This window comes from Agrilus planipennis, unplaced genomic scaffold (assembly GCF_000699045.2).
Source record: "Agrilus planipennis isolate EAB-ADULT unplaced genomic scaffold, Apla_2.0 scaffold30, whole genome shotgun sequence".
Classification (NCBI taxonomy): domain Eukaryota; kingdom Metazoa; phylum Arthropoda; class Insecta; order Coleoptera; family Buprestidae; genus Agrilus; species Agrilus planipennis.
In genome coordinates this window covers 352,482-377,379 of record NW_020438923.1, presented here as the reverse complement: position 1 = coordinate 377,379, position 24,898 = coordinate 352,482, and the positions used below count along the sequence as shown (strand labels likewise).

Below are 24,898 nucleotides of genomic sequence, written 5' to 3'. Positions count from 1 at the left end.
AATGAAATAAAGTTGCTGTAATGATCGTTATTGTTACACGTGTTCCTAAAATATTTACTTTATTTCGGCCAGCCATTTCGTTATTGTTTCACGTACTGCAAGTTTTGTTTGTCTCAACTGCGTGGAATCACTTTCTGATACGGAACTGAGATCGGCAGAGTGGGATGAACCTAAGTTCAAAAAGAAATATTGAACAGTAAAACAATAGAATTTGATTGGATTAAAATTACTCAATTTACCCATTCGTTTCTAATACTACAAATATATGAAAATGTTTGATTAAATGAAAGCGTTATTAATTAAGATAGTGTTAACATAAAAAATTATCCCTTATTACGCTTAGCTGGTTGTTAGGTATACGGGGTAGTCGGATAAATTATAAAGAGTGTGCTATTGTGTTTGTCACGTACAATCACAATTTTATTATTGTTAATAGCCAAAATTCCCCTCGGCTGCGTTCTTGTAGGTCCAATGACCGCCTACCTGGGGGTAGGATAATATTATGTTTTTACATTATTGTTAGATATAGTAAGTTCATAGATTTTATAAAATTTTAAACCAGTACACAATCACGATTATTATAATTTATTCCTATTGATTTTTATCATCATTTTTAATTAATCGGTGTTTGTAGTTTTAAAGTGAATTAAATTTAAGTTAAATTAAATATAGTTATTTCTACAATCACTACAACTACGTGTCTTATTTCATGTGGTACTTAGTACCTACACCCCGTTAACAATAGTTTATATAAAAAACTTAATCAACGATAAAACACTGGTAGTAAAATCGCGAATCAGCGATGATAGAGCAGACTTTATGCTTTAAAATGTAAGTGACATTTATTATAAGAATTTACCGGTTAGATGTTAAATTTTGACAATACAAAAATCAACATTCCGTTTACAATAATCTTATAATCACTAGAAAATGTATGTATTTATAAAGAATGTGAAGCAATGATTTGTCAAAATCTCAAAAAGAGACTAGTGCGTTATAAATTGCTCAATGAGTAGGTAACATTAATAAAATGGCGAATTAAATTGTATAAAATAATGACTGACCCTGTTATTGATAAAAAAAAGATTTATAGTATTCTACGGTTAGGTATTGTATTTTTAAAGGGATCCACGAACCACGTAGCTCGAATTTCGATACTTTTAGACCCCCCTTCCTACGTGGTCTACCGTAGATTTTCACCTAACACCCCTTTTTCTATAGCTTTTATTTCAATTTTTTAGGTTCCCTAATACAAAAGAATAAAGCAATCTTTTTATCTTAACTTTGAAGTTATTTCGTCAACAGGTAGAAATGGTGAGATTAGCAACTCATTTAAATCTTGAATTATAGGAAATTGTTCATTATTAGCGTCAAGATCTGGTCATACGTTTCATTCTCCGAGAAGTGGCGTGATTTTTGACTTAAATTTTTTTTTTGTTTATTTTAACCTCGAGGAGGGGAAATCTTCTAAAGACACCCCCCAAAAGGGGGGGGTAGTGTCGGATTCACTTCTGGTAGGAGTGTCTACCGACTAAAAACCCTCTTAGAGTTGGTAGGTCAACCTGGTGGTTATGACTACCGTGAGAAGGTGGGAGAAGTTTAGGGAAAGGGAGAGGGTCAAGTGGGAGATAGGTAAAGAGATGAGGGAGGGAGGTTGGGGAGATGAACTGTGAAGAGGGTGGCCTAACACTAAAGGGAAGGATAGGCACTCGCGACTAAAATTTGAAACGCGCCGATATTAAAAAAAAAACAAACATAGCTTTGAATTGAACCCCCTTCCCCCACGCGCTTCAACGTAGTCTTTTGTCAAATCCCTCGCCCCCACAGTCAGGTTACGTGGTTCATGGAAGAGCCCTAGCTACCGATTCATAAAAACCATAGAAATTTAAGAACAATAACAAACATATTTAGGATAGTTACTATGAATAATGCCTAGTTCCCTCCCATATACCTGTTTTTAATAAGGGTTAAAATTTTCGGTATGTCGAATTCCCTCCCAATTATACATGAATTGCCACCCAACGGCGGCGGATGGCCTTGTTTTACTAGATTTTCAATGTGAAATTTATGGTAAAATACGAAGTGTTTCATCTAATTTTAAAAAATTGTTAACAAGACAAACTAAAACTAATAAAGTTTTTTTAGATGATTGCATCAAAAAGCTAGACGCACACTAATTTTCAAATATTGAATCTGTTAAGGTAGTCGGAAATCATTTTAAAATTAAATAAATAAACATTTCATAACTGATATGTGTTTTCTTTCTGAAATGATTTTATCTTTAATTTACTGAAGTACTGAAGTGCACTATAAATATATATTTATTTTCGATGAATAAAATCGGTAAGTGGTCGTTAACTTAATTATCGGAGCTGATGTGAACGGGAACGAACTCGGCTAGTACCCGGGAGGGAATTCGACTATCTATATTTTAACCAAAACTACCTGCGGGAGGGAATTCAGTATCAACGGTTATTACACCACCACAAAGAAAACATGAATTGAGTTGCGGAACAACTTGAGCTAGATGGTTTGTTTGCAACGATTATCTATTACATTCTAATATTATTGATTTACCTTGAACAAAAAATGCTAGTTTCGTAGGATGAAGATTTTTCAGGAGTCCCACCGGATACCAAGGATCACCGCTACCTTGCACTGAAATATATTGGGATATTTCTGGAGCGTCACCTCCATTGAAAATATTTGCTCTTTTCACAGAAAAACTAGTTAATTCTTCACCGTATCTAAATTAGATAGAATAGTATATTGTACAAGTTTAATTTGGACATGCAACAGTAGTCACATTGAATGACAGGAATGTGTTAGATTGTTTAATGTTATCAGTGGTGATGAATCATCATAATAATAAAGGAAAGTGTAGTAAGGAAAAATACTAGTAGAGACTCACCGCTAACTAATGTAAAAACGTTATTAAACATCTATTAACAGCAAATAAACATTACAAGATAAAAAAATATTCAAACCTTCTTCCTACAATGCTTTCGTGTATAATAAAATAGAAATAAAAACAGTCACAAAAAAATCCTTCTATATACAGAAACAGCCACCAAGCTAGAAATACAAAAAAAATACAATTCATTATCCCATTATTATTTTCTTTTATGCATTAAGTATTGATTCGTCGTCATCCCATTACTGCCCCTTCTTATTACTTTTCTACATTTATCTAAATCTTTATTTCCATTACATCTTCCGAGCACATGCATGACTATTTCATTCTCGCTTTTACATATTCTACATATCCTTTACCTTTCCTTCATCTAATACTTACAACTTCTACTTTCTTTTCTCATTCTAAACCTTACTATTATCTCAATGTCCTTCACATATTCTGGCGCGCAGTCTCCCTCCCAATGCTCCCACAGTAAGGCCTTCAGTCCACGTATTTCGACTTATTAGTTTTTCACAAATCATCCCCCTTATCATTTTACTACATCTTACTCTCAACATTTCTCCCACACACGCGCCCATCCTAACACTCTTATGTATTTATTCTTGACTCAATTTTAATTAACTCAAACCCCATTTCTTTCTTTATCATATGCGCTCTTCTTCCGCATTTTCAGTCATATATCCCGTTCCCCTAGCTTTTTCAACTTCATCTCGCAATTTGCTACATTTTTTCTATCGTAGTTTCCTCCACCATTTTCCACATTTAATTTCTCTCCTAACAAGATAATCCATCTAAGTTATATACAGTACCTTATAAACGTTTTTCATCTGTTTTTGTTCTTCTCACCCCCCCCCCCCCAGACCTACACCCCATAAAAACTGTACTTCTAACTGTAGCTCAAACAATTCTTTCCTCCTGACATAATCATTTTTACACAGTTTTTTCCCTATAACACAGCGTCTCCTAATTTTCACCCTTCAGAAATGTAAACACCTTTGAAGTCTACTGAAAATTTTGGATTGTTCCTCTAATTCTTTTGATTATTCGTTCTAATTCTTCTGGCGGCGCATGAATAACATGAAATGCTCACAGAACTCTTTCAATAAACTCTGAATCCAATCATGGGTTTTTTATCTCAGTCTATTTTTATTTCATTGTGTTCATACTTACTTCTCTCCGAATAAGTCTTTACAGAGTTGAGTAAATGAGTCCAAAGCAAACGTGTTACCAAAAGGTTGCCTTTCGGATGCCGAAGTTTGAAACCAACCTAATTCTGCACAAATTTGATAGAGCCACAAGCGACCTGCAAGAAGTTATTGCCTTGTATGAATATATCTATATGACTATAGGTATACGTATGGAAGTAAAATATAATACAGTCGAAATAAGAAGGTAAAGTCTCCAATAAATAATGCACACTAAAGGCATATCGTTTTTCTCGTTCTTACAAACGGAAGATATCCTGTCTTTATTCTCTAGACACGCCTCCTCCACAGCTGCGTCTAGGCCTGCACCTAACGTTTCATAAGAGTCAATCGAACAGAATGAGACGGTTGAAAACGTGCTTGTCTTGTTGTCTGAACCTACATTAAATGAGCAAATTTTTTTCTTTGAAAATAATTAATAACATTCCGAACAATTTTTCTACTCTGAGAATTTAAAACTTCTCGGACCATTTAACAATAAAAATAACAATAAAAACAACAATAACACCAAGAAAAACAACAACAACAATAGTTACAACGAAAAAATAACTTAAACGATATATGTAGGGAGATGACTATTCGCACAAATACACCAACTAAATTAAGCCGACCCTGTAAATTTGCCTATTTTATGTAGGTACAAATGACAAGACAAGCATGTTGTCGATCGTCTCATTTTATTCAATTGATTCTTATGAAACGTAGGTGCAGGCCTCGACGCAGCTGTGGAGGAGGCGTGTTTAGAGAGTAAAGACAGGATATCTTCCGTTTGTAAGAACGAGAAAAACGATATGCCTTTAGTGTGCATTATTTATTGGGGACTTTGCCTTCTTATATCGACTGTACTATACAAGTGTATGTATGTGGTATTCAAGCACTGGTTAGTTATTTGCATGTTTTTAGTATACTCTGTCTTATGGGCTAATCTCCAAAACGACTGAACAGGTTTTGATGATACTTTACATGCATGAAGAGGATACTATCAGGAGTGAACTAGGACAGCGTTTTAGTTATTCGTTGGTATTTCTAATAAAAAATTAGAACTAACGTTTCCGTAAAATTATTCTCGTGGACCAGTGTCCGACATTTCGTGGGCAAGGCTAATACTACACGTGATTAAAATTGACCGAAGGTCGTACACATGACTCTGAAACATGAAAGTTGTAGGATTTAAGCAAGGTTAGGTTAGGTTGTCCATCATACTGGATCGAACATGATAGTTTTCGTGAAGTCTAACGCGATGCTTCTTTGACGATGTTAATACAGCACGCTAAAATAATATACATAATAGATTCTTCTTCTTCGTCGATTTATTTGAATTTTATAAAATAATTCGAAGTGTTCTGTATTCTGTCGAGACTGCCAGACGAGGATCGCTATTTCCGTTTTTTGGATCTCATCAGCGCGTCGCAGACAGCTCCGACAGAACACAGACCAACTTTTACCTGCTGTCTTAACAGTGCGTTTTAGAAAATACCACAAACGGCGCGGTAAACGCCATCTCTAGTACGATGCTACATTTTAGGATTACGTATGCTCCAACAAGGTCCACTTGTGTGGATATCTACTTGCTGAAACAAATCCCGGCGTAGCTAACCTCAATGTGATAGGCACGTTACCATAATCGAATAAAAGTGGACCCTGACGGAGCATACGTAATCCTAAAATGTAGCATCGTACTAGAGATGGCGTTTACTGCGCCATTTCAAGATCGAATTTCTAAATAAAGTTTCTCGTCCGAACTGAAGTACCGATATCAAGTGAATGATGCATCAAGTACGAGGTCGAGAGCTCGTAGATCAGTTCGCACCACGTGCGCATTTTTATACGACATGATTTTGATCGCACTCGCTCTTGCGCGTTCATTTGGTCTAGCCCCGTGACTCCGATCAGTTGAATGGAGGTAGGGTAGGCGGCACGAGGGTTTTTCTTTTAGCGATAATACAATAGAGAGAGAGAATAGAGTAACCAAGCTCATCGGAAATGTGTTTCTTAAAATCAAAAAAAAGGAACAGAAACTAAAAGGACATCCTTTAGCCCTTTTCCATTAAATGTTCGCAGATTTCACAATTATCTTTTATTGGGACAAAAAATACAAAGGGGCAGTAATGTAATAAACAATAACAGTAGAGTAAGAAACAATAACTTAAGCATTCGCCATACTTACTCATATCTGTAGTGATATTAGTTGGTGTGTATTCATCTACATAAGTATTATATGAGTCCATGCACGAGTCACCATACTGTGTTCTGATATACGAAGCCAATTTTTCTACATTAGAACCTGTCGCATTTTCGATTTGGAAACAACCTCTTTCGATGTCACCTGGACCTGCATATTGTACTAATCCTGCAAAAGTGTCTGCTATTGTGTTGAAGAAGAAAGAACGGGACGGCTCCGTAACGTTTATTGGTTGGCAGGTTCTGAAGTAGGAAAGAGACAGTGTATAATTAAGCTTAATTAAATAAATTGATTGTACAGCCTTAATTGTAGTATTGCCAATTGGTTTTATAGATATTAAAGTCTCGATTAGAATGCTGATTTCTAATTTTGTTGAAATTTTAGTGTAAGATTCACATTTCTACAAAAAAAGGAAGGTCACGATCATGACAACATTCTCTGTATTCGTGTTGCCTTTTGCTATCGTAACCTTATGATCTTAAGCAATGAAATAGAGGCGTTAAAGTATGGTTAGGTTTGATTGCTTAGGATTGTAGAGACTATAAGGTACAGGCGCCAATGAAGGCCCACTTAATTTCAAAACCTCGTAAAATTTTGCAGATAAGTAAAGTAAAGAAAAAACATAATGGAAGTTGTTATATATTTATTTGAGAAACAAGATATCTAAAAAAGTAGTAAAGCTTTTGGCATTTTAACACAAATGTAAACACTTTTTAGAAACTTGGTATTGGGCTATCTTGGGAAGCTGATCGCTCAAGATGGCCCGAAAAATATTAATGAAAATATAAGCATTATAAACACTTAAACATTTTTAACATAAAATATGAAAATAAAAACACATCCTTCTCATAACATTATTCATAAAAGCTAAAAAAGTCATCCAAAAATTTAAATGTGGGCTATCTTAAATCTATCAAAATGAAAATCAACTATAAACAAATAAAATAAAAGTTAAGTTTGAGATCAACTTTGAAAGTTACTTATCAAAAATAAAAATAAATCAGGTATTTTTTATATATTTTTTTTAATGTCATTCATAGGTGGGCTATCTAAGGAATACTGAATATTAACTTTGAGATCAATCAAAATATACTTAATTAATTAAAACAAATTAGACGCTACCGTCTTTAACTGAGTGTGTACACTTCTAAAAAAACTGAAAAAAATCTCAAAAGTGAATTTACTTAATAACTTTAACCTTAATCAGAACTTAAACCTAAGAAGGCCCAGGCTATGTTTGGGAATTATATTATGGGCTATGATAGGAAATTGATTCGCTGACAAATAGATTAAATATAAATTTTCACAGTTTAGAGCAACGAGATTTGTTTTGAATTTGTAAATTTTCAAAATGATTTAGATAATGGAGGTTATAAAACGTGCATCGTCATGACATGACCAAGCAAACTGTCATCTGCCTTCAAAATGGCGACGCGTCGGTAATGAAACTCACTTGCACTATTGTCTATGGCACTAGTAGCATAAACCCGCGAAATTTAAAATGTTTCGAATAATCATTACCGTATTTTTTGAAAAGTGGGCTATCTTAGGAGCCCGGTCACCTTCGGTGACACTACCTTAGAAAAGAACAGCATAAAGAAAGTGAGGTTACTGTTATAAATCGGAGAAATGCGCAGGGTAGGGTCGCTTTTAAGAAAGGGAAATCACTTTTGTGCTCGCGATCGATTAATTTGAAAAGGAGACCGTTATGTGTATGTTTGGAGCACGACTCTGTGAAACGTAGCAGTGAACGCTGCGAAAAAGAAAAAAACGTTTGCTTTGGTGGTAAAAAAGAAAAGGAAGAAGGAGTGTTAAGGAAGTGAGGAAGTGAAAGCAGTATCTTTGTGATAGGCAAAAAGGTAAGTTGGTAGGAATACTTTCTTAGACTTGAAGGATTAGCTGGAATGTAGAAATAGGGGCTAAGAGGGGCAGAAGTAGAGCTAGATGAGATCAAGATTGCTCTGGTTTTCGAATTGCGGTTTGCAATGATTGGGTCAAGGTAGGAAGAAGTAAAAGTGCCTGTACAACCAGCTTTTGGGAAATTGGGTTCGGTAGTGGTTGGGGTAGATTAATTTTTTGTATATTTCTTTTTCAACCCCTAAAACTGGGTGAAGAAATGGTTTTCGCGCCTTATTTATATAAGTGTATATGCCTCTATATGCTCTTCCTCGGTATATTAAACTGATAATCGTAGATAGTAAAATATCAACAAAATCGAAGGCAAGCGTGCAAATCGAAACTTTTACAGTTTTAATGCAGTCGAACCTGGATAAGTGAGAAGTTAGGGGACCGCGATCTGTTTTTCTCTTATAGAGGTTTCTCATTAACCCGAGTTTCTAGCTTACAGAGTTACAGGAGGAATCTGTCTCACTTATAGAAGTATATAAAAATACTGTTCGACAACACATTGAGTTTTCGTTCAGACATTCTAAGGAAGTGCAGAACCTTTCTTCGCAACTGCTTTTATGAACTGACTGTAATAAGATTGATAAACAAGTCGGTACGCACATTTGTCTATAATAAAATAATAAAGACTTACTCGGTCATTCAAATACAACGTAAGTTCCTAGAACTATAGAAAACAACAACAGACGCACATTTGGTCATTCGAATGAAATAAGAGTCTCTTGAAATTTAAGAACGAGTCATAAAATAGCAAAAGTAAACTGTCGGCTTATAGTGGTATAGGCAAATAGCAATCTCACTTAAAGAGGTTCACGCATGAAAAATGACTGTCACTTATACAAATTTTATGTTTCTCACTTATAGAGGCTTTAGAAGGGCAAAATGACGGGACCTGGCAAATACTCTCATTAATAGAGTTTTCTCGCTTACCCAGTTCTCATTTATCCAGGTTCGACTGTATTAGGTTTTGAATATTGAAATACTTTATACGAATGATAGTCAACATTTAGTGATTAACTACAGATAAGGACATTATAGTAACCCAGTCGTTCAACTAGTACCTACACAAAATACGTAATTAGAAAAACGTACTAACAAGATCCTAAATTTGTGGGGTAATTACTTACTTGAATAATCTGGACACATTGGCAATACCTTCTTCTGTTTCAAGTAAAGTCTCAATTTCAGAAGTTGCTGATTTAATAACCTCAAAACACGACGATGAAGCGAGAGCCAGATTGTCGCCGACCACTCCATAGTATTCTAAAGCGAGACGGTCCAATAATTATAAACATTTTCAGTTGAAATTGTAGTTTTAAAATAGTTATTAAATAAGATATATTTTAAATTAAGACATTAAGAGTACTTCAACATTAGGCGGGCTTATATCTATAAAGCAACTACATGCTACGAGGAATAACTAAATTTAATTTTTCCCTCATCAACTTGAGGTAGTTTGTAGTGGGAGAAAATTAAAATGAATTTTCACATTAATATTTGATATTAACCCCTATTAAATGTCAAAGTGTTTCATATTTATAGTATTAATATAGTTACATTGATTCGGCAGATTTGTGACCTGATAAGTACGGTTTGTCGTTGTTGCTGTTGTCAATTTTTGTACAGCCCATTTAAATTTGTTAGAATTGTGACCTTGAAGAAATCTGCGCGAATATAAAAAGAGTACACACTAGGCGTGAGAAAGACAGAAATAATTGGAACAAGCTTGAACGAGCAGAGCTCTCGATGGGCGGTCTTAGGAGATTGACTAGAACTGTACAGTACTAGACGAAAATGTTAGCAATTTCTTAAAACAAAAATGTATATAAATTAACACAAGAAAACAAAGCAAAAGTTTTATAGGTGTGTAGAGCGTTAAGTTAATTCACTTGTTATTATTTTTGGCTAAATATGCTTTTAAATAAAGCATATTCTTAAATTTTAACGAGACAGTTTAAGTAATTTTGCAAATGGTACTGTACATTCTTGTCTAGCTCTCGCTCGATGATCGGTGGATAAATGAGCTCCGCAGACAAATATGATTGAATTTGGAATTATGCTACGGCGCATCCTAATAAAGGGAAAGGCCATATTTCGAACTTCTTGAAACGAACAGTAGCTTAGTGGTCAAAGCATTGGTGCGTAAAGCCAAAGGTCCCAGGTTCGATTCCCGGTGGTTTACAAATTAGCCCCAATTTTTAATTATAGGAATGTTATATTCGTTTCATATCTCTTTAGGTAATCATCAAATATCCCATATCATTATTATATCCCATATCAATATTTAACAACAAATATCAAGATTTAAACTTAACTAGAAAATGTAATATTTACTTCTTGTATTTTTGCCGTTGTAAAACGAAGCCAAACTTTGTTTACTTGGTGCTATAAAACTAGCATCGTACTTGAAACTTTTCTGAGAAGTATCCTAAATGGCGCTTTCTCTAGCGTCCCTATAAAAGGGAGCAGGTACCAAATTTCGAGGAGTTCTAATTCTAATCCTGTTCTTGCAACATACCACATTTTCTACGTCTTTTCCATTTTTTTATTTTAAGTTAAGTGTTAAGCATAAATTAAGTGTAAGTAATAAACAATAAAGTTGTTCTCAAAAAGTTAGTACTGGTTTACTTGCTTGGAAGTGAGCGTGTACAGCCCAATTTAAGAACGCGACATAGTCGCGGGATACAACAGGAACTACGTAATAGACATATTACTTTCACGACAGGAGTATCGAGGACATTTTCGTAAAAGCGTTTTTGTGCAAGCACTATCTCTGTGATAATGCTTTTAGCTACTCTTCTCTGTCGGCATCTTCAGTGATGATAGGGTGAGTTGTGAAGAATGGCGGAAAAAGAGGTTGACGATCGTGAAAATAGCTTGAATTTAAGGTAGAATAAAATACAAATGCTTTTTCAGCAAGTTAGTAATCGACGAGTCCTCAATATTGTTGTTTCTATCGACAGAGACAGAGATTATTGTCAAGAATACTAATTTTAACACACTTGATAATCATATAAAAGAAGCTTTTCTTACTGCTGTATTCATAAAGTGCAACATACTTGTCAGAAATTCTGCCACTTGCTTCCGTCTCAGTTTTTTAAAATAGCACTTACACAATTTGTTTCGACGTAAAACGAATCACAAACGTTACAATACGGAGTGCTACCAAAACTTCAGACGTGTGAACAAACGGTTTAAATCAGTACCATATGCATTGTTGAAAGATTGAACTTACCATAAAAATCCAGTTTTGCATTAATTGGGCCACTGGAGGAATAAGCAATGTCAACCAAATGAGGATACTTGATGCGAGCCCACGTGGCAAGTGTTGCAGAATAAGAAGATCCAATTACTAGAACCTAAAGTAACGGTAAATGAAGACAATTATATTCTTATATTAATTTCTATTAATTTATTGTGGCTTAATTAACGTTTTTGCTGTCGATTGGCAGCCTTGCCTAAACAAACTCAAAAGCAATACTTGTTTTAATACAAACTTCATCATCATCATAAGGTCGTCCTGGCTGGACACGCACCTCCACTCTTTCTTATCCTGAGCTAATCTTCGTATTTCCCTAAAACTGGATCAATCCACATTCTTAACCTAATCTAGGTCTACCTCTACTCCTATTAACTCCTGTTTCTGCCTCTAATATGCCTCTGACTAAACCTTCATTCTTGAGAAGGTGTCCTACTAATCTATCTCTTATTGACTTCCATAGAGTCCTCTGTTCTCCTATTCTTTCTAATACTTTTTCATTTCTAACTTTCTCTATCCACGGTTATTGTCATCATTCGCCTGTAACACCACATTTCGAACGCTTCTAACCTAACCGTCCTTGTTTCGCACCCCTGCAACGCCGCGCTCCAAACATACATCTTTAACAGTTTATTTCTAATTTCTAAATTAATCGTTTGCGTGCATAGAAGTGCCTTCTCTTTATTGAAGGCGACTTGACCCTACGCTATCCTCTGCTTGATATCCCTAATACTTTCATCCTGACTTATCTGTCTTTCTAGATACTTAATATCAGTCACTTCTTCTATTCCTTCGTCTCCTATCTTTATATTCCCTCTTTCCCTACTTTTTCTTCCCTTGCATTCCAGTATTTCTGATTTACTTTTATTTATTTTCATACAATACTGTTTTGTCAATACCGTTTCCTTAATAGAAACTTAACCAAAAAAAATAAGACATGTAAATGCTTACGTAAATACTAATTAGAGTTACTTACTGTACTGTTTTGTAAGGCTTTAACGTTCTCCTTTTGGTATTTAATAAAGTAGGCAAGGTCAGCAAGAGCTTGATCGGTGGAAAGGTATCTTAAATTTTCAGTAGCCCAATCACTGTAAAAATAATTTGAAAAACACTTTTATGCCATTATTTATCATTTATGTTTTCTGTGGGGTCCAATGAAAACGTTTTATCATTGAAACAACGTTATTAGGATTTATGTGTGATATTACTACCAGTTGCTATGAGTAGAAATATCTAACAATTTCAAATTTTTAGAAACTATGGGCAAGGTTGAGTAATATGTCTTCACGTATTTTGTAGTGTGGAATCAAAAATAAGGACAGGAAGTTCTTTATTTATTATACCAATTTTAACGTTACTCCTTCTGGCTAGGGCTGCTGCAGGAATCAAGAATATATTGATCTTGTCTTATCATGTCTTGAAAACCACAACAATGCCAGAAACAAGATGTTCGTATGAGATCAATGTCAAGATCAAGATCAATTATGAGCAAGTCTTATCTAACTCCAGTTTTCAAAATATGTGATGACAATTACTGAATTAACAATTCATCACCAACATTATCGTAAGGTCGTCAGTCCTAAGACTGGTTGGGCACGTACCTCCACTCGTTTGTATCCTGAGCTAAACATCGCATTACCCTAAAACTAGAACATCCCACATCCTTAACTATTTGCGAGCAGTAATCTAATCTAGGTCATCATCTACCCCTCCTAACTTCTGTTTCTGCCTCTACTATGTCTCTGACTAGACCTTCATGCCTGAGAAGGTGCCTACCAACCTATCTTGCCTATCTCTTATTGACTTCCATAGAGTCTTCTGTTATCCTATTCTTTCTAATACCTCTTCATTTCTAACATTTTCTATCCACGTTATCCTTATCATTCGTCTATAACAACAGATTTCGAACGCTTCTAACGTTTTCTTATCCGCCGCGTCCACTATCCATGTTCCGCTACCGTAAAACGCCGCGCTCCAAACATTTAACAACCTTTTTCGGATTTATAAATTAACCGTTCGCGAGCATAGAAGTGACTTTTTTTTATTAAAGGTACACGACCCTGCGCTATTCTCTGCTTTATATACCTACTAATTCTTCCATCCTGACTTGTCTGACTTCCTAGGTATCTAAAGTCAGCCACTTATTCTAGTTTTTCGTTTCCTATAAGTATTCGCTCTTTAACAATTATATAATTAGAATTACAGATATATATTTTAGTTGCTTTTAAGGATAATGAATAGCTCGATGTAGTCTATACAGACTTTACATCTGCATTAATATTTTTATTATTAGTTAATATTTTCCATGAACATCCTTCACCTTCACGGCTCCCTCAGCAGTTTTACATAAATCCCAATGTGGTTCGTTGTTTCTTATTGTTGCAATAAATAGCGGATGCCATATATAAAACAATATGTCATCTTTGTATATTGATGATATGAAACTGTATAGGAGGGTAAAATCGATTAGGGATGCCCACATCCTACAATCCGACTTAAAAGGTGTGTGATATCCTACGGTTTTAGCGTTAGATGACCTACTGAGTTTTTAATCCCATAAGGTACTGTACGAACATGACTAGTCATATATCTCGATCAAGTTAAATCTTTCTTCATTTCGTGAATACCTCGACGCACTAATATTGTTCAAATTCTTAAAAAAATTCGGTTGATCGTCCTACCTCACTACTACAACTAAATTTTCATGTACTTGAGCGATCCTATTCTTGATACTGAGTTTTCTTCAGGGCTTTTTGGCCATGGTCCGTGGAATCTTGCTTTTCCAAATGTTTCGCCGTTCTTTGTAGACGGCATCTTCAGTGGTGACTGAGCAGGTGCTGAGACGTAACTGATGAAACTGAAGATGCCGAACGGCGAAACGTTTGGAAAAGTAAGATTCCACGGACCACGGTCAAAAAGCCCGGAAGAAAATACAGCATCGACATACGCCGGCCGTGAAAGCTTAAGAACTACAGTGATCCTATTCTTTATTCCATGTATCTGATTGATTATTTATAGAGTTCCAAAAAACAAAAAACAATATCCCGTTCTCGAACTGGGGCGGCCAACAATGCAGAAAGAAAACAGTCACGATGTTGTATTTTAAATAAAATAAATGCAAAAGTGATCTATGTATATGTTACTGTGAATGCCCAAAACGTATCTTACGTTACACTGGTGTATGTTAATAACTATCAAGCTATAGTTGGGACATTCAGAATTGACATAGACCGCAATAAAACTGTCGCTTTTACTTTCTCCTTTCAAATTACTAACTTCACTAGAGCGGTTGCTGACAGAACGCCTAGTTTTACTCACGACAGACGTTGTAGGGAATATCGTAAACATAGGAAAGAGATGTCAGGAGAAATTGCAGCGAGCACTAATAAATAAAAAAAAGATAAACATTACACCAATTGATGTGTAACAGAAAGAGATGTAGGTAAGCAGAACTTGAGCATGTTGTCAGCAACGGACATTAAAGAAAATTCAACATTCTCATGAATTTAGGAAAGCAAAGGCTTGTTTAGATATATATATTCCACCACAAAATACCACAAATGGCGCAGTAAACGCCATCTGTAGTACAATGCTACATTTTAGGATTTCGTATTCTCAGCAAGGTCCATTTAAATACATGGATATCTACTTGCTGAAACAAAATCCTGGCGTAGCTCACCACTATGTGGTAGGCACGTTACCATTATCGAATAAAATAATTCGAAGTGGTCTGTGTTCTGTCGAAACTGCCAAACGCGGATCGCGATTTCGATCTTGTTGGATCTCATCAGGGCGTCGCAGAACACAGACCAATTTTACCTGCTGTCTTAACAGCACGTTTTATAATATACTACAAATGGCGCGGTAAACGCCATCTGTAGGACAATGCTACATTTTAGGATTTCATATTTCCCTAGCTTAACAAGGGCGTGTGCAAAACGCAGCAAATAAATACAATCTCAAATTGAAACAAGAAAGAAGATACATCTGTTTTCGCAGATAATTTATTGCGGATTTTGTCAGTTTTGACAGTCCCAAGTATAGTTGATGAATGTCCATTATTTATTTTTTCGTAACGATCTTATTACCCATACAGCAGTGAATGCTATCCATCAACAACGCAAGGAACTTGGTTAATCATTGGGATATCCCATATACCTGTTTTTAATTAGGGTTAAAATTTTCGGTATGTCGAATTCCCTCCCAATTATACATCAATTGCCTCCCAACGGCGGCGGAAGACCTTGAGTGCTAATTGCCACTGTAAAGAGTTGTTTAAATGATACAGCCTCACGTCGCATATTATCCTTAATATTATTCATATATTGTAGACACCACAATAACAATAATAATTTTATCAGACTACCCTTCTATTGGTCAAATACTACGAAGTGTTTCATCTGATTTTAAAAAATTGTTAACAAGACAAACTAAAACTAATAATGTTTTTCTAGATTATTGCATCAAAAAGCTAGACGCACACGAATTTCCAAACATTGAATTTGTTAAGGTAGTGGGAAACCATTTTAAAATTAAATAAATAAACGTTTCANAATGTAGAAATATATGTATCTATATTTGAAATCCTTAATAATATAACACAACACACACAATTAGATTAGAGTGACTTAACAATATAATATTTACAAAGGGATAGTCGAAATAAATAAAAATAAAAATACATTTGTGTACCTAAGTGATATAAGTACGAAATAAGTAAGCAAGCATTTAAATAGCGGAATCAATAATTATAATCCGGAAGTTGAAGATGCGGCTTACCACCATATCAACGTAGTACTGAAGTGAACTATAAATATATATTTATTTTCGATAAATAAAATCGGTAAGTAGTCGTTAACATAATTATCGGAGCTGATATGAACGGGAGGGAACTTGGCTAGTACCCGGGAGGGAATTCGACATCTATATTTTAACGAAAACTACCTGCGGGAGGGAATTCGGCATCACCGAATCATTGTTAGGAGTGAAATTATCACTGTCAATGATTGGCAGATATAAAATGAAGTCATAAAAATTGCAATAAATAAAATTATAATTAAATGATATCAGAAGGATCACTTTCTTCTTTCTAGAATTTCACAAATAAAGTACCTTAGGGTAATCAACCACATCACATACCTCATTGGCTGACTTTTCCCATAATATCTGTGTTCAGTATTAAACATATATCCGCCATTTTCGCATGCTATGTCGTATACGCCTCCGGCCATTAAACCTTCGATTGCTATGGTCCATTCACCTCCAAGAATTATGACTATTGGACCACCACTCTTAAAGCATTCGTCATTGTATATATACCTCTACGGAAGAAGAATTTTAAGGTAAAATTCAACTTTATTGAATTATTAAAAAAATTTTTTTTTGATTTACAAATTATACAGGTAAGTATAACATATTTACGTATTGAAAGTACTGGTAGCTTACATGGGATGTATCTCATAAAAAATAGTCGTACAGATCTAACGGTCGATCAAGGTCAACAGTCGAGGATTATATTGTAGCGAGCACGAGTGTGTTTGCGTGCGATCGGGAACACGTGTGCGTAAAAGGCTTATCGATTCGCCGACAAACCGCGGGTGTGACGTATTTGTAAACGTGAGTGTCGTACCTGTGTTCTGGGAAAGCAGTTAAACAGTTCAAAGAAAAAAATAAACTATCCGGATGTTTCGAGAAGGCTCCCGAAAGTAAACAAAACAGTATTTAAAGGAAGAGACGATCGCCAAGAAGAAAAGAAATAAATTGGCCGTTTCAGAATATGGGTTACTATGCTAGGACGACGGCCTACGAAATGATATTTCTTTGCAATTTGTCAACCCGACAAATTAATTGGGACATTATCGAGCGAACACATTAGAAATTTTAAGCACTGGCAGGCGAGGCACGTTAAATTCATTCCGACTTTGCACTAAATCTTTGTAAAAATAACTACTGTCCGGGTCATTATTCTGCGCAAAACTTAAACTGATTTGCGAAAAATAACTTTCCGGTACCTATTGAATTTGGTCCTAATAAAATTTTATTAAAATTTGGAAAGAGATTAGTTTGGTGATGTTTTCCGGTACGTAATGAGCGCTACGAAGAACACTTTCTGCTTTCTCGTAAAAGATTGCTAGAAAAATTTATGCTTTATTTGTATTCGAAGTATGAACTATACATAGTTACAGCAAAGATGAAAAAAAACACAATAATGAAAAAAGTGAAAAATTTATCTTTCATAATTTTTGCATAATATATCCATGGGAAACGCGATTATGACATTGTTACACATTTTTAAAGAAAATTTTAGTATCTACGTTGTGTTTTAACGCATGGTTTTGTACATGATCCCACATAGCATCCATCATACCAGATTTTAGTCCCTTTCCTTATTTTTTAACTACTTTTACATAGAGCACACCACACGCTATTGGCAAAATGTGAGAAATAAAATGTCGGCTTAGCAGATTTGCATCTCATTGAATTTAATTAAATATATTTTTTAAAACTTTCTTCAATAACCAACTTTTTTTTGTAATTTTTAAAATATTACGATTCCATTGGTCAAAAATTAGTTCTTGACTGCTCATAAACTTTAGATTTCATAATAATAAATTATAAACTTTGGATGGCATTTATCAGAAACCTCTGTTTGACTAAACGAATTAAATATTTACTTTAACTATATACCCAGTGAACGAGAGGTTACAGAAAAATTGAAATTCACCATAATCCTGAGAACCTGTTTCTTTTAATCTTGTTATAACGTCTTATTGTCTCAGCGAGTTAACTATGAATATTACTAAGCATTTCTTCGAAATGTACAGGGGCGTCAATAGGTACATTTTCTTTCGAGTCTTGATTATTTAATATAATAAGGAGAGAAGGCAACAACCCTCTCCCCGCGTGGGTAGACTTAACAACTAACTCCCAACAAACCAGCGCAGCGCCCTGCATGAGCAAGTGAGAGAGGTTTTTCCTCGAACCCCAAAAAAAGACAGGTACAGTGTCGAACGATACCCGTCCCTCTTTCTCCATAACCATAACCAAAAGGCTTGGTTACGGAGGAAGAGGGACAGGTATCGGTCGTTTCTATATCTATCTCTGTTGCATACAATGCACTTGAAAATTGGGTAAAAGGGTCTTATGAGGTAGTCGCTCCTAAGAAGTCAAAGTTTGGCCGGCTCTGTCTTGCAGCATAGCTGATCAAATTTTGACTTCTCAGGAGCGACTATGTTGTATGAAACAGAGACAGATATAGCAACGACCGATACCTACTGTTCGTTTCAAGAAGTTTGAGATATCTCTTCCCTTTATCATGATGCGCCGTAGCATAATTCCAAATTCAATTATATTTGTTTGCAGAGCTCATTTCTCCACCGATGATCGAGCGAGAACAAGATAAAATGCAAAATTATTCAAACTGCTTCGTTAAAATTTAAGAATACGCTTTATTTAAAAGCATATTTAACCAAAAATAATAACAAGTGAATTAACTTAACGCTCTATACACCTATAAAACTTTTTCTTTGTTTTCTATTGTTAGTTTATATACATTTTTGTTTTAATAAATTGCTAAACATTTTCGTCTAGTACTGTACAGTTCTAGCCGATCTCCGAAGACCGCCCATCGAGAGCTCTGATCGTTCAAGCTTGTTCCAACTATTTCTGTCTTGCTCACGCCTAGTGTGTATTCTTTCTATCTTCGCGCAGATTTCTTCAAGGTCACAATTCTAACAAATTGAAATGGACTGTTTGTCTCTTTTTCCGTATTTAAGCTTTCTGGTTATGGTAATGGAGAAAGAGGGCACTATACCTGTCTCTTTTGGGTCACGAGGAAAAGGTACAATAGTAGATTTGTATATCTCTCACTCGCTCTTGCAGAAGCACCTAAGAGAACTAGGAGCGTAGTTTGACCAGTTCTGCTGTGAAGCCACAGCATAAAGATTCTATACAGTAGATTCACTCCTTTCATCTGCCTAAAATACCGATACTTAGGGTGTTTGTCCAATAATGTTGATTCAAAATTTTGTTGGGGTGTAAATATGCCTTAGAACTGGAGGATATTAACAACACCTTTTGACTTTTAGCAATTTATGGGTTTGAAATACAGAATTTCGAAAGAAAATTGCATGTGGGTTACTACTACATGATGTAGAACAACTTTTTTGAATATGTTACTTATGCCCCCGCCTGTTTGTTATTTTTAAAAATCACTTCCAGAGGATAGGTGCTATTTTTAAGAGCTTCAATGTATGATATCATCTGTTTATTAGTTTAGTGTTAATTCTAGAGTACCTACTTATAGTGTTACCGGGTGATGGAGAGTTTGAGATTATTTGATACTATCTCCATCGGTTTATTGACATACACGTGCAAAGATAGTTAATTTCTGGGTAAAGGTTTAGATAATGGCCATCACCCCCGAAGGGGGTGGGGATGGGGGGGGGTATGAAGGAGGAGGTCTTCCCCACCACTGTACCATTCGTGGCGGCCTCACCCCCATAAAAAGTTATGGGGGTTGAAAGTTAATAAATATACCAATTTTTATATATTTCTAGGCATGTAAATATTTATATAGTCATTCTTAAACAATATTCAAAGGTAAAACTAATGGAAAAATACATAAAAATANTTGGGAAAGTTATACAAAACATCATTTAAATATCTTTATCAATAGGTTAGGTCAGGTTATCGGGTTTTGTTTTTTTTTATTTGAATTACAGTGTATGAAAATTGTCGAAATAATCAACTTTCAACCCCCATAACTTTTTATGGGGGTGAGACTGCTGCAAATTTTTTATGGGGTTTACTTACCCTCTTTTGATCACCCTACCCCCACCCCCATCTAACCCCCATAACTTTTTTTGGGGGTGAGACCGCCACGAACTTTTTATGGTACAGTAGTAGGGGAGACCTCCTCTTTCGATCTCACCAACCCCGAAGACAATTACCAATTATTATGACAATTACCAATTTCTGAAGAATGGGAATTCATAGTTGGATCGTAGTAAGCTCTGGATTCTGCCATAGCTACTATAGGCGTAATGATGTCCTTGGGTAAGTAATTAGATAATAAGTACCCATCTATCCTCTATTTTTAAGCCCATCACATTAATTATTTATACTAGATAATTTTAACATTTGCATATTTCAAGTTCACGTCTTTTACAATTTCTGATATAATTCACAGCCTTCAAGTTAATTACAGGTAACAAAAGCCTAACATGCTCCTACTCAAAAAAAGTAGTAACTTTAAATAAGATGACCAAATATCTGTTTATTCAAATATTTATTCGTTTGTTCATTTGTTATTTATGTATTGACTTATTTAGTTGTATATTTAGCATTATGGAACTTATTTTAATAGAATAATAGAAGAAATTGAATTAGACCCATATGGTCGTAGAAGAGATAGTATTGAACCATCAAAAATTCAGTAAATATCGTTTCAGTTATTATTATTAATACGTACAATTTAGATTATAAATTATACTTTCGTGCTTACCATTGACCAAGTTCTTTTATCCGCAGGATTGAAATGATCAACCCTTTGAGTTATATTACCCCAGACGGGTGAACTAGCTCTACCGATGGGAACATCTACTGGGGGAGGTCCATATCGCCTTCGAAATATTTGACCCTAATGACGTTCAATTTAATTTTATTCACATTATATTAAAATAAAACTTATTACTATTTACCTCCGCAGCAATAATACACAGTAGTAGAAAAAAACTGGATAATGTTGTCATTTTAACAAAATATTAGTGAATGTTGTAAGTATCTTGCAATGTGTGATGAAAAAAGCCGAAGGAAACGGAATATAAATTAAAATTAATGATAAGATTGTTTTTTACTTTTAGATATGAACATCGATATAGTTACGTGTTCTGTCCGAGTGTTTACTTGATCGTAACAGGGGTTCGAAAATTCTGGAAAATGCGATAAAATTTTTGAGTAGGTTTAACCACATTATCTGCCGGAAATTCCAGAAAATTTTCCCTTTCAAGTGGACTGTACACGGCATTCAAATCTTGTTCTCCATTAAAAAGACAAATCATCCATATGAAAAGAAAAGGCGTGAAAATGTCTATACAGCCTACTAGAGTTAGTACAGTCATTTGGTTCAAAAAATAGAGGTTACCATTAAAGTTTTCTAGCAGTTTTAAAAATAGCTAATTTTATAGATATCGATATGCTCTTTCCGAATTTCAACTTTGCCACCTTGTATTTTTGCCGCTCGCGCCGCCATATTGGAAAAATGGCGCCTAAAAGCGGTTTTTTGACATTATTTCCTTTCCGACACATTTTACGATAAAAACAGCTACATACAAAATGAAACTAAAAACAATACCATCCTTCTTTTCGGTAAAATCAATAGTTTTGGCCCAAAAACTCATTTCCATACTACCTTGAGGTTCAATATCCTGAAATTTAGCGCATTCTCCTTCGCTTCGCTGTTCTTGATGGACCAGGTACTGCGAATTCATTGTCTGTATTACCAATCGAAACGTCACAAAGCTCAATTTCATCCACATCATCTGCGATGGGATTATGTGTTTCATCGCAATCGTCTTTCACTCGATTGTATTATATGTTTGCTCAATGATAGTCTCCGTTTCTTCATTTTCATCTCTATCTTGTGATGGAACTTGCGAGTTACCATAGGTACCACTACAATTCATGCATATAACAGAGCACTTAAAGCCAGTCCTTTTGCATCCTCAAGCTTTCTCGCATCCCTTTTTGCATTTGCAAGAAATAAGTTTTAACAAGCTTCCTGGAGCTGGGGGCTCGAGTGTGGTGACAGAAATTAGCCCATTGCTGTTTTTTCCCATCCCTATTGCTCTGAATAATGTTCATTCCCATACCATTGCTGAACCTGGTAGTAGGTTCGGAACGAATGGAAGACAGGCCGTAGTAAGTCGGTATTTCAAAATATAGTATAATATCTGCAGTCAGTATAGTTTTTATATTTAAAGTAATTTTATAATTCACAAATATAATCAGTTAAAATTATATGTAACGAGTTGGATTGGAGTTGGAAACGCGTGTTGGAGTACTCTTTGCGGCGCTCGTACCCTTAAACCATTGCCTTTATGAAAAAAAGGTTAAAACATAAATTGTTGGCAATTGTCTCTAGTTTCATTTTGCGTATAACTGATTTTACCGTAAAATGAGTCGGAATGGAGATATTATCAAAGAACTGTTTTTAAACGTCATTTTTTCATACAATGTAGAAATCTTCCCGAAGTGAGTTTGTTTTAATATGAAATATTCTCAATTTTTACCCACTACACACTACCTCAAATTAATGAGGAAAAATGGCGGCGAGAGTGGCAAAAATACGAAGTGGCAAAGTTGAAATTCGGAAAGAGCACATCAAAATCTATGAAATTACCAATTCTCAAAACTCCCGGAAAACTTTCCAGGTAAAACTACCAAATTACTGTATTAAGTGGCCAGAAGGAAAACTAAGTTAACCTGCAAGAGGCGATTTCAGTGTAGGAGAAAACCTACTAATTTTTGGAAAAACGAAAACAAGCTCCTCACAGTTTAGGTACTTGTGTAAAAAAAATCGATAGATTGCAGTTATTTTTGGTTGAGATTTGATATCTCTCAAATATATATACATATGATGCAGCGATTTTTTTTAATTAATAAAAGCGTGTTTAACAAGTAAGTAATTATCAGTATTACGTGTTGGATTATTTTTATCCTGCATTACAAAAAATCACTGTGAAGGTTAAGTGTAAAGTGTAATTCTTTAGAAAGCAATTTTATTTTTCACTTATTTTATAATATTAGCATATCTGCGATCGCATGTGACATTTAAACCAGATGCTCGATATGAGCGGATTGACGATCATGTGTGCCGTATAGAAAAATGCTACCGGGCCTATGATAGGCAATCTAAAGAATATATTCCTGTAGCGACTAATGGTAGATAATCTCAGGAATTAATTTTGATACTTTCCAATTCAAACATCTTTAATTTTCGCAGTTGTAATACTGATTAATGAATAAGTCAATAAATCAACATTACCATAAGATTGTCAGTCCTATGAATAAGTTGAACGGAAGTGTCGAGAACCTTCTGGAATGTTTTAAAATTCTTTTATTACGTATGAATGGTAGGAATGACTTGTGACACTATATTAGCATATTTTAGATTTAATATATAATATGTCTTTTGACCAAAGTGTTAAAAGTAAAAACCATTTGGAATCTCCTACATCTAATGTTTGGTAGGTGTGTGGGTTTGTAGAATTACCATAGGACACAAAACACACGTCTAGGATAAGCGAGATTGTACTACTAGAATGTTATTGAATTTTTTTTAGGGTATTCCTGCATTAGAATGTCCTCAAAGATTATCCTTAAGTACCGAGCAACATGGCCTAAAGGTTTAGACCATTGCTTAGCATTCGGGAGGTCGCCGGTTCGATTCCGGTCCGTCTGCCTTCGTCCAAGTTTTTCTGTGGTTTCCTACGATAACTTAGGCAAATGCTGAGGCAGTAATATTCCACAGATAATCTTTAATTCTCTTCTGTCTTCATTTCGTCCGTCTCATCTTTCTCACCTGATTCACCACCCGCCCATTGTCACGATTTCTGAAAGGAAGCTAAAGAGGGCCTTCCTACGTAGTCCAGAAGACTTGATCGCCCACCACCATTTACTGGCTGGTGGGTGTGAAACACCCAAAAGTTTTTTTTTATCCTCAAGTAGAATGTTTCAGAGTGAACTAGAGCGGAAAAATAGGGAATCTTCTGGAATGTTCGAGAGCCATTGTGGGTGGGTATCGGAGCTGGGTATTTTGTAACATACGAGTTTTCTCTAGTTTGATAATGGCAATATAATCGAAATATATGTTAGTTTTTTTTTTAATAAACAGTGAAGGAATGCCAAGGGCATTTGACTTTACTAATTACCCATAATTGATTTTTTCAATCCAAATCCTTTAAATAAATTAAATTTTTACTCAAAGGCATGACTAAAGAAACTATACCTTTAAACATTATGTATCATTCCCTTTTTAAACGCGTATCTGTTTTGGCAGTAGGTATTGTTACATAGTATCCATAAATTTTTATTTAGGTCACTGGTACAAAGTTGGTATATCTAGATTATTTATTTAAAACTGCAAGCTAACAAATACTTACCAGTTGTATTAGTAGGTAAGTAAGCAAGCATTTAAATAGCGGAATCAATAATTATAATCCGGAAGTTGAAGATGCGGCTTACCGTCTTCACTCACCCTGTGATAGTACCGTGCTATTTCTAAGTTCCTCAATTATCTAATAAGGTAGGCTAAGATTGTTATTATCATATTAATTAACTATTGTTAAATTATTAACTAGTCATTCTAAATGGTATAATCCACTTTCAATATTAAATTAGAGTAATTACATCCCATTTTCTAAATATAT

The 24,898-nt window shown here is 35.0% G+C and overlaps 2 protein-coding genes across 2 annotated transcripts in view; both read right to left on the bottom strand.

Annotated features, from left to right (window-relative positions):
* On the bottom strand, window positions 1-22,959 carry LOC108732338 (putative serine protease K12H4.7). The gene is made up of 11 exons (XM_018463081.1): window positions 22,870-22,959; window positions 21,170-21,400; window positions 20,974-21,108; window positions 16,608-16,789; window positions 12,445-12,556; window positions 11,445-11,568; window positions 9,337-9,472; window positions 6,290-6,546; window positions 4,088-4,220; window positions 2,578-2,747; window positions 1-170 (listed from the first exon to the last, which is right to left on the bottom strand). Exons 2-11 carry the CDS (start codon window positions 21,218-21,220, stop codon window positions 55-57), a joined length of 1,416 nt encoding a protein of 471 aa, XP_018318583.1. The 5' UTR covers window positions 21,221-21,400; window positions 22,870-22,959; the 3' UTR covers window positions 1-54.
* The window catches only part of LOC108732337 (fatty acyl-CoA reductase wat), a 58,746-nt gene continuing 49,914 nt past the window's right edge, over window positions 16,067-24,898 (bottom strand). The window contains exon 8 of the mRNA XM_018463080.2: window positions 16,067-16,152. The gene's annotated coding sequence lies outside the window, so the exon portion shown is untranslated. The remainder of the gene's footprint in view (window positions 16,153-24,898) is intronic.

What these genes read in the sequence shown, in the direction of transcription:
- LOC108732338 (XM_018463081.1), bottom strand. Translation starts at nt 21,220, where the DNA reads ATGACAACATTATCCAGTTTTTTTCTACTACTGTGTATTATTGCTGCG. An exon ending in TGTGTATTATTGCTGCGGAG is followed by an intron (nt 21,109 to 21,169) that starts GTAAATAGTAAT and finishes GAACGTCATTAG; the next exon opens with GGTCAAATATTTCGAAGGCG. An exon ending in AAGCCTTACAAAACAGTACA is followed by an intron (nt 11,569 to 12,444) that starts GTAAGTAACTCT and finishes CCGTTACTTTAG; the next exon opens with GTTCTAGTAATTGGATCTTC.